The 10,378-nt window shown below is 51.9% G+C and overlaps 2 protein-coding genes across 2 annotated transcripts in view; one reads left to right on the top strand and one right to left on the bottom strand.

Moving 5' to 3' along the window:
- Positions 1-6,991: 6,991 nt before the first annotated feature.
- Positions 6,992-8,272, bottom strand: LOC118684266 (uncharacterized). Its single transcript, XM_036379055.1, has 2 exons — positions 8,038-8,272; positions 6,992-7,531 (listed from the first exon to the last, which is right to left on the bottom strand). Exons 1-2 carry the CDS (start codon positions 8,146-8,148, stop codon positions 6,992-6,994), a joined length of 651 nt encoding a protein of 216 aa, XP_036234948.1. The 5' UTR covers positions 8,149-8,272.
- KMT2C (lysine methyltransferase 2C) overlaps positions 7,341-10,378 on the top strand; it is a 189,246-nt gene continuing 186,208 nt past the window's right edge. The window contains exons 1-2 of the mRNA XM_054514634.1: positions 7,341-7,424; positions 7,536-7,712. Of these exons, the coding sequence (XP_054370609.1) occupies positions 7,537-7,712 (176 nt within the window). The 5' untranslated portion in view covers positions 7,341-7,424; position 7,536. The remainder of the gene's footprint in view (positions 7,425-7,535; positions 7,713-10,378) is intronic.

Raw genomic sequence — 10,378 nt, 5'->3', positions numbered from 1 at the left:
CTCCCAAACTGTAACAACTCTACTGAACGTGGGGCAGAGATTATTTCCTTGCAAAACTGGTGATCCATGGCAAGCTTATTTCCAGAAACAGAATTTAAATGCCTATGATAACAGTATCATAGCACCCAGGATCTCAGAGAAGGAACCACGACCCCTGTGCACGAGGTTCTGTGCAAAACACAGAATAAAAACCCAATATATGACTGCACACCAACAAATCCTTTGCCCCATTTCATGGCCAGATTTGTATTATTTCTGTTAAGTAATCTGAGTGTAACACACCACTCCTGCAAACAGCAAACACTGCTCAGACATTTATTTAACTTTCTGCATGATAAAGTCTCAACTTCACAGCAATCTATTGTCTTTCCCCAGAGGTGCACACAAAGGGGTCAACTACTGCCCGGGGTTCTTGCTGCTGGCTCTGGGGTTTTTCCATTTATCTGCACTGTTTGGCATGTACTGCCTTCAGGTACTAATTTGATTTTCCTCAAACTATTAGCATTCTACCTTTTTGGATTAAAACTCCCATGCAATTAATAGTATGTCACAAAATATAATTTCTCTGCTGCCCACCACCACATAGATAAATAAAAGAATACTAAAGTTTATAAAATTACAGTTTCATAAATCTGTAAACCAGACAGGAATTCACAAAGAATGGAACAGAAGTTCCTAAGTAACTTGTAGATATTTATGTGACTTCACAGGGATGCTAAAAAAATACATAGCACAGTTCATTGTTTCTTCTAAGAAAAAGTTATATAAATTGCAAGTTTGGGAAGAATTTAAGCATTTCTGAAAATGTTTCAAGACAGAACAAACTTTAATCAGGAGGTAGTTGTCTTCAGTGAACCTATTTATGCATCTAGTTACTTATCTGCCTAATTTAGCATCCCCAGGATCATGGCCTCAGTTTGGAATAACTTAATGAATTTCAGTAGAGTGCCTCAGCTACCACTTGTAAAAATAGGATGATTCAAATGCAAATAAGTGCAAACATGTGCAAAATTAACGTTCTTAATAGACAAAGCTTCTCCATATAGGAAGGTATTATTCATGCTACTACCAGAGGTAGGCAAGCATAATTCCTCATGTGGACAAACTCACTCCGAGTACCTTTTTTGATTTCACTTAAATAAATTAAAGAAATTGGAGTTAATCTAAAAAAAAAAGAAGAAAAAAAAAAAAGCCAGAAGATGCCAGGATGAGTGAGTTTGCAGGAGGGTTATACTGCAACCACTGGTTTTAAATTCACACTCTGGCGTGCACAAAAAGAACATTTTTTTATGAAGATAAAAGCCTCCACGTGTAATAACTCGATATATAGACAAGCCCTAGGGGCTTGCATCTTGAGCACTTAACATTTTTGGCCTCATCTTAATGGATAAAAAAGGTGTGTTTCTCAGTCACATTAGCCCAGTCAAAGGAGCTTAATATGATGAAAAGGCTTTAGGGTTTGGTGAGGCTGAGGTGTAAAGGTGGGAGGCAGCACATCCATCACAGCCTGGGCACTGCTGCCTTCAGCACACTCTGAACTGGGCAGGGACAGCAGGGATGGGAACAGGGATGGGGAACAGGGAGGGATGGAGAGCTCACAGGGATGGGGAGCAAGGAAGGATGGGGAGCAGGCAGGGATGGGGAACAGGAGGGATGGGAACTGACAGGAATGGGGAAAGGCAGGGAAGGGGAGCAGGGAGGGATGTGGAACAGGCAGGGATGGGGAACAGGCAAGGATGGGGAGCAGGGAGGGATGGGGAGCTCACATGGATGGGAAACAGGGAGGGATGGGGAGCTGACAGGGATGGGGAACAGGCAGGGATGGTGAGCAGGGATGGGAACTGACAGGAATGGGGAAAGGCAGGGAAGGGGAGCAGGGAGGGATGAAGAGCTCACAGGGATGGGGAGCTGGCAGGGATGGGGAGCAGGGAGGGATGGGGAGCTCACAGGGACGGGAAGCTGGCAGGAATGGGGAACAGGCAGGGATGGGGAGCAGGGAGGGATGGGGGGCAGGGACGGATGGGAAACAGGCATGGTTGGTGAGCAGGTGGGGATGGGGAGCAGGGAAGGATGGGGAGTAGGCAAAGATGGGGAGCAGGGAAAGATGGGGAACAGGCAGGGATGGGAAGCTCACAGCTCACAGGGAGGGGGAACAGGCAGGGATGGGGACAAGGCAGGGATAGGGAGCAGGCAGGGATGGGGAGCAGACAGGGATAGGGACAAGGCAGGGATGGGGAGCCTGGCCTGTGTCAGCCCCACATTCCTACAAACTCTGGATCTGTTTGTGCGGGGTGCAGCTGTTGTCCAACAGAAATCAGGATATTTCAGGAGGGCAGCAGGTGAGAAAAAATCAACTAGAATGAAATGAAATGTTTTTTCCTCGAGGGCTGTGAATGCCCCCAAAGAGAGCAGTTAGATGGATTCTAGGCAAACTGGACCTCCACACTATGTGCACTGCTCCAGAGCCCCTGGTAATTCTGGGATTCTCCAGCTGTCTGGGAATGCATCTCAGGATGAGAAGTGAGGCTTTTCTCCCACCATGGCAGCAAAAAGCCTCTCCCAAACTGCTGGGAAAGTCCCCAGTGCTCAAGGCAGGGTGTGTGTGTGTCATACCCACTGCCCAGGCTGGGCTGCTGCCTGAAGTAAGGCAGATCCACGAGATGACAAGTAAGCAAAACTGATGAAAAGAAGAAAGAAACATTTCAAGTTTAAAACTAGGCTTCCACAACACATTGGTTAGCATACGACAATTAGCATATGCTAACATTTTTTGTAGCCCAGCCAAGTTTAGTACAAATTAACCAGAAGTCACGTATTTGTATGATGTAATCCTGATTTTGTCACTTGATTTAGGCTTTGTCTAGAAGTCTTTTAAATTATCTCAGTGTTGGTTTTTTATTACTGAAGAAAAAATCCAGTAATTTAGCTATTTCTGGACTGCTTGGGTGAATATAAATGTAGATATAAAACAAATATCACAGGCAGCTGATGTGGTTGCTGCACTCAGCTGCCCCTGCACCTTCATCCTGAAGTTTGCTACAAGGAGAACCATATGGGATGTGCAGCAGCACCAAACTGTCTGCAGTTTTCAGAGCAGCACACTGAAGTAAGCAGATGTTGAACACAGTCAATTATCAGTTTAGCACAGGGTAAGACAAAGTGGTTCAATATACTGAACATTTGAAATGTTAGCATGATGCTGATGTAGCTTAAATGCAGCTTTTGTGATAACTTGGACATTTCTGCAATGGGAACACAAATGCAAAGAAAACAAAAATTAAACTTTTATTTGGTTCATGTAGAGTGATGGATGATCATTAAACTGGCAGAGCTCTGAATAAATGTCATAAACCAGAAAGTATCTGGATCCCATTCCTGATATAATCCAGAATAATTTTCTTATTATTTATGTTCCATACACCACTTTAGTTGTATAAAGACAAAATTGTATTTACATTCCAGTTGTCATTTTCCTTTAATTGTAACAGAATAATTTTCCTTAACTAGCTGATTTGAGGCAACATCCTGTCTTCAGCTTCTTCTGTTATGAAAGTATTTGTTATTAAGCACATTGGGACAATTTAGGATGTTTTGAAGTTAAAACCACTAGCATGCATTGGTTAATCAGAACTGCAAGGATCTCACTTACATTTCAGAAACAATTCCAAAACTACAGAAATATTTATTTTAAGGAAGGCTAGAATGTAAAATTCTAGTTGAAAGCTTCAACACTGCCTGCCCATGAAAGTTTAAGAAAACCAGGTGTGTCAGCTCACCTGAGTTAGTTTACAATGAACTAGAGGATCTCTTAACATTCAGTAAAGCAGACAACCTGTTCATTCAATATTATACATTTGCTCCAAAAGCGTGTGTTTTCCAGACAGCGAAAATTTATAATAGGCAGTTAGTGTGGCCAAGGTATAAACGTAAAAATTTTCCTGACAGAACTGTTCAAATATCCTGAATCAACAAAGCACTCCCACACTGGATTTATGTGTGGTGACACGTCTCCCAGCTCGTCCCTCTGCCTGCTCCCAGTGACAGATAACGCCAGCAAATAGAGTTTGCTACAATTCCATCTCCACCTCAGGTTCCTGCTCTCCAGCCTCTCTCAGTCCTGCTCAGCTCTTCACACCTTTGATTGCCACAGCAGTGGCTGCAGCCCTTCACAGCACAGACCTGCCCAGCTGTGTTTGGACACGTAAGGAGATAAGGCACAGCAGCAGAACTCATGGGCTAAGTCCCTAATTCTCTCCTGTGCTAGACCACACTACGCCAGTGTTGACTTAGTCCTGCCTCCACTCCTGTTTTATATCGTGGTAGATACATATACACATAATTAATGTATTAACAAAGGCGCAAAGAGAAAAAAATTTGAATTACACATTTTTGTATAAGACACACATCCCAAAGCTCAACCACTGGCAGGTCATCTAAAGGTACTAAAAACGTTTCCATGGGGGGACTGGGTGAACAACACAGGGACAAGTAAACCCAGAGATTCCTGGGGTCTGCCAGGGGATGTGGCAGCCATTCCCCACACACCAAGCAGTTGATGAAGGCCCACGGTGTGCTCACATGTCACAGCTCCAATCAATTTGCACACGCAGAGTGGCTCTGACACATCCGAGGCTCACCCAGGCCGTGGCGCATGTGCGCTGGGTCTGCTCGCGCACAGCCAGCCTGTCAGGAGATGGCCATTTGTTTCAGTAGACCAGATGGCAACCTGGCAACTCCAGCAAATGCCACACCAGCCATCCCACTGGGCAGAGGCAGTGGCCTTTTCCTTCCCTCTCCCTGCCCTTTTTCTCTCTACTCCACCCAAGCCTGGGCCTGTATAGCATTAAATGTTTTCAGTTAAATTACGCTCACTTGCCTGAGTTAACAAAATTCAAAGGCACTTTATTCTGTCAGACAACATGTAAACACATTAAGAGCCCGTATCTGAAACTGTATGAGCAGTATACCCATGCTGTCATTTACAGACTTCATAACACAAACATTTTACTCAGGATGCATTTTTTTATTTGGCATAAATGAGTACATCTTCAGTGGTAGGGCCAAGAAAGCTATACCAACAATCCAGCTGCTCTCCTTGCATGGTTGAACAATGGGGATGGCTCCATATAATTTTATATGTATGTAAGTGGAGACAAATGCATTACTTCCTAATGTATTTCATACATTATATGAAAATGTCACAAAGGTCTATTTAATTACTCACAAACCTAGAAAAGGAATCAACAAAGGTTTTGTTATGAAAAGGTTCTGAACAAAACAGGCCAGCAAAAGTCCTATTTGCCACAGCATACCATTTAATTTTGTATTCCGACGCTGACAAGTGAAAAATTGGGGAAGGAAAAGCAGTGCAAAGCTCTGAATTGCTTTGTGTTTATTTTTACTTTAAAAAAATAGCGACTAACATCAGCCCCTCCTTCCCTCTTTGTACCTGTGTGATACCCCAGGCCATTTTGTCAACTAGGATTCAAACAGAAACCCAAAAGCCACGGGTGACACGCTCCGTGCGGGGCTCCCGGGATGTGTTTAGTCGCACCCTTGGGGCTATCGCTCCCCACCACGTCTGCAAGTCCGGCGAAGTTCCCGAACCCGCCCGCCAAGCGCGAGTCACCGCGCCGCTCCTCTGTCCGTGCGCGCCGGTTCGTGATTCAGCATCCGCGCCCCGAACCCGCTCCCTCCGCTCCGGCCCCGGGAGGGAAGGAGGGAGGGAAGGAGGGAGAGCCGGCCGGGCTGGGGCCCCGCGGGGGCGGCTCAGGGGTGCCCTTGGGGCGGTGCCCGGCGCGGGGGCCCCGGGCCGGCGGCCGCGCTCCGCTGGAGCCGCTCCCGCCGCGGGCAGCGGAGCGCGTCGGGGCAGCGCCCGGGAGGAAAGTCCGGGGGCGCGGCCGCTTCCTCGCCCCGTGGCCGGACTTTTCTCCGGCTGCGAGGCCGCGGCGCTCCCCCGCCTCCCCTCGGAGCCCGAGTCCCCGCTGGCCTCCGGGACACGTTAAATCCCGTGTAATGAGGCTTAACCCCGCCCCGCAGCCGGGCGGGCAGGCAGCCAGCCAGCCGGGCCCCTGCCCGGGGAGCCCCCCCCGCCCCGAGCGCCCGCAGCTGTTCCAGCCGGAGCTGCTGGAAAGCGGCCACGCTCCCCAGACTTTGTCTCCCTCGCACACAGCGCTGAACTCTGCTCCCTCCCTCCTTCCCATCCCCCGGGGCGCCCGCGGCTCCCCCCGCCTCCACCGCCCCGAGCCGCAGACGCGCGGCGGGGGAAGGGGGAGCGCTCCCGCCGCCGGGCTCCGGCCGCCTCCCCGGGGGCTGTGCGGGGCTCGGGGGGAGCGAGCGCCGCCGGGGCGGGCACCGAGCGCTGCCCCCGGAGCCGCGTCCTGCGGAGCGCAGCCCGTGTGCGGAGAGCGGCCGCTCGCATCCAGAAGGGGCTTTTCCTTTTCCACGGGGAAATAAATGAAAAGAAATAACAAGGGCGGGGAGAGGGTGGGGGAGCGCTGGGGCAGCGGCCGGGGCGCGGTGCGGGGTGGGGTGCGCGGAGCTCCCCGTGGCGCCGCGTCCCGTCCGGGCCCCGCTCCGCGGTTTCCCCGCAGCCCGGCGCGGCCCCAGCCCAGCCCCTGAGGTCGGCGAGGCGGCGGATGGGTGTCTGCGCCGGGGGACGGGCGGTGGGCGGGCGGGGCAGGCGCAGTGTGGGGCCGCGGCAGGGGAGGAGGAGGAGGGCGGTCGGTCGCTGTGTCTATGTGTCGCACTGGCGGGGGGGAAGGGAGTCGGGGAGGCGGGGGTTACACACCAGGGCAGCGCCGGGATCCCTTCTCCACCCCGCGGGGAGGGGGCAGGGCACCGCCTCCTCCTCCCCCTTCCTCCTCCCCCTTTTTCACCCTTCCTCCTCCTTCTTTCCCCAAAGTTAAACTTCCTGCTCCCGGCCCGGCTGGGAAGGGGACGCGGAGCCCGGCCGGACTCAGCCCCTCGACACACACAACAGCTGGAGCTGTCAAAACTTCCTCCGCTCGGCCTCGGCCCCCGCCGCCTCCGCCGCCGCCGCCTGCTCCTCCTCCGCCCCCGGGGGCTCTGCGCGGGGGGAGGGCGCAGGGCCAGGGTACAATGAAGCGGCGGCCGCCGCAGCCGGGCAGCGCAGCAGCCGGAGCCGCCGCCAGCGCCCGGGGCCTCTGAGCGGGGGCGCCCAGCGGCGGGACCAGCCGCGTCTCTGTCGCTCGCTCTCTTCACCTCCCCCAGCCCCGAGAGACCCCGCCGAGCCCGGGGAGGGTGTTATTGTGTGTGAGACCCGTCCTTCCGTCCTCTGCGCTTTCTCTTCGCCCCCCCCCTCCCCTCCTCCTCCTGCTCTCCCCATGCTGCTCCCCCTGCTACCTGTGCTGGTCGGCGGCGGCTGAGGCCAGCGATGCGAGGCGGAGGTGGAGGAGGCGGAGGTGAGGAGGAGAGGAGCCGCGGGAGCAGGAGGAGCATCGGGATCCCCATCACCATCCTCATCTTCATCCTCATCATCATCATCCATGTGTCTCTCTCGTCCTGCTGACTAGGATGTCAACGGAGGACAAGAGTCTGGTGGTGGCGGTGGTGGAGCCGCCTCAGCAGCAGCAGCAGCCCCCCGAGCCTGGAGCTCCCCCCCCAGCAGCAGCAGCAGCAGCCACAGACAAAAGACCTAGGGGCCGGCCTCGCAAAGATGGCGCTTCCCCTTTCCAGAGAGCCAGAAAGAAGTAAGTTCAGCGTTTGTGTGTGCGAGGCAGAGAGGGGCCGGGGCAGGCGGCCAGGCGCAGGCAGAGCTGTCAGTGGAGACTCGCTACTCGTCGCCCCCTCCCTCTGCCTAATGCCATTTTGAGAAGGGCCCTTCTTTCTTCTCCTCCTCTCCCCTTTGCACTTTCCCCTCCTCCTCCTCCTTTTTCACCTTTGTCTTCCTCCGCCTGCTCTCCCTTTTCCACTTTTCTTTCACCATCCCTATTCCTTTCTTCCCCTCCTTCTCCGGAGTTTCTCTTTAGCTCTTCCCCCTCCACCCTCTTCCTCCTTTTTCCCTCGCCTTTGCACCTTCCCCCTTCTTTTTGGGTCCGTTCCCTTCCAGGACGCTCGGCTGCCTTCAGCGTCGCCTGGGTACTCCCTGTGCGCTGACGGTAGTTCCTCGTCGCATTCCCTTGTCATGCCCCCCCCTTCCCCTCCTCTTTTTGGGAAGGAAAACACAGTTCTCGGCGGGTGGCGGCGAGGACACCCCCGCACCCCCCGCGCACACGCAGAGTTGAGGCAGGAGTTTCTCGGCGGCGCGGGGGGAGCTGTCAGCGGCCGCCGCACGGAGGGACGCGCCGGCGGGACGGTGCCGAAGCACAACAAACACACGGAGGGAGGGGGCGGAGGATGGCGGGGGGAGCCCGTTCCCAGCCGCTGGCAGCTCTCCCTTGGCCGCGGCCTCTCCCCGCCGGGGGCGCGGGCGCTCGCCCGCCTCAGCCCCCCCCGCGCCCCGCCGGGCGCTCCTCAGGGGCCGCTCCGCTCCCTCAGCCTCGGGCGGGGATCCCGCCGGGCCGGGCCGGGCCGGGCAGCGCTGCCCGCGGAGGGAGCGGGGGTGGCCGCGCTGCCGCTGCCCGGGGTGCGGGGCCGGGCTGCGCTCGGGGAGAGGCCCCGGGAAGCGCCGCTGCCGCGCTGGCTCCGCTCCCCGCGGGTTATTTTTGAGTAGGATGGAGCTTGCCATGGCATAGCTGATGGCAGCGGTAATAGGGCAAAGCTGGGCGGCACGTTCGGCCAAGGAACGTCAGGAGGTGACCAAAGCGGCTCCTGCGCTGTGCGGTCTGTCCCAGCCTCGGGGTTCAGAGGTTGTTCCCTTTGTTTTGGGGGACGCGCTCGGTTTTGTCACTGCCGTGTTTGTCCTGGCGAGGTCCTGGCGCTTCCCTGAACGCCCACCCCAAGCATCGCTGCTGATTTCCGTGCCGGAATCATTTCGGTTGGAAAAGACTTTTAAGGTCAAGCCCGACCATAAGGTCACAGTGGAAGTCCACAACATGACGAGGGATTCTGCTGGGCTGGACCTAACCACATGCGACGACCATGCATCTTTTATATGCGTTTGCTTTTACGAATACATAAGTGTCCCAGGATAGAGCTCTCGTTAGTTTGGGATACACGATTTTTTTTTTTGTTGTTGTCATTGATGAAAGTTTGCCTGCCAAGATTTTCATGTCCCCTCTGGTTTTGGGGAAGGTGTGTTGTTTACAGCTCCCTGTTTTCATTATCTTTTGTATTTTCCTGATAGAATTTTTAATATAGCGGTTGTTGAAAGTAGTTGGCAAACGTACACGTGGTGAAGTTCTTGCGTTCATCTCCTTTATGCTTACTTTTACATACTTAGGTTTTGTTTTTACTTACAGAATCCAAACCTTACATAGGAAACCTTTGAATGTTTTATTTTGAAGGAAATTTTTCTGAAGAAAAATGCAAATGCAACTGTAATGTACCAGTCTGCACAAAAAACCTAAATTGTGTTACGTGTGAAAATTGACATATCTTGTTAGGCCAGTTTGAGGTTGTGTATGCACTCTTGAGGAGAAAAAGTGTGTGTTAAAGAGGTAATTCCTTGCCTTCAGTTAGGTTTTTGGTGTCATGGGAATGTTGCTGGCTAGGTTTAGGAAGAAGTAAAATATTCCTGTAAAATATGAGCTTATGCTGATGTGATTATAAGTGTTTGTGTGAAAGTGGGAAATTAAATTAGCTGAGACAAAAATTAAAATGAATCAATACTCTTTTTGTTCACACTCTGATTGTTCCTGCCTGGTGTGGTGCTCCCTGTTCTGCTGCAAACATCTTTCTGCAAATCCTGTACTTTTGGTAAAGGCATTATGCCATAGGTCATAAATGCTTTTGAAGCTAGGGTTTTATTAAAAAAAAATGTTATTTTCTGACCTGCACCAGCATAGGTGTAGACTGGTGGTTTGTAGTTGCATCCATTTTGGGAAGAAAATGGTTTTATTTTCTAAGTTTTCCTATTTACAAAATACAGATTACAACTAGCCTAGCAAATACAGAAATGAGACAACTAAAACTATTTTCTATTTTTTCCTTCAGAGTGCTTGGTCCTATCTTCCTTTTCACTTCTGTGCTTTCCAGTTGGATTAATGTGCCTCATGTAAACCAGATAAAAGAGCATATGTCAGACCATTTTCTGTACTGTAATCACATGTCTAAATCACTATTAGCCAGTCAAATTGTTCAACTGCTTTATCCCATTATAGGAAATGTTCCACTGAATGTTCAGTCTAAGTGCAGTCTAAGTAATGATAAAACGAAGAGCCCTGCATTAAACTGGCAAAGCCAGAATAGAATAATTCCTCAGCTATGGATGCCTCCATTAAACAGCAGTGCCATATTGGAGAGTGCTTTAGGTTGG

This window comes from Molothrus ater, chromosome 1 (genome assembly GCF_012460135.2).
Source record: "Molothrus ater isolate BHLD 08-10-18 breed brown headed cowbird chromosome 1, BPBGC_Mater_1.1, whole genome shotgun sequence".
Taxonomy (NCBI): domain Eukaryota; kingdom Metazoa; phylum Chordata; class Aves; order Passeriformes; family Icteridae; genus Molothrus; species Molothrus ater.
The sequence above is the reverse complement of the archived record's forward strand: the minus strand, read 5'-3'. Positions and strand labels throughout refer to the sequence as shown.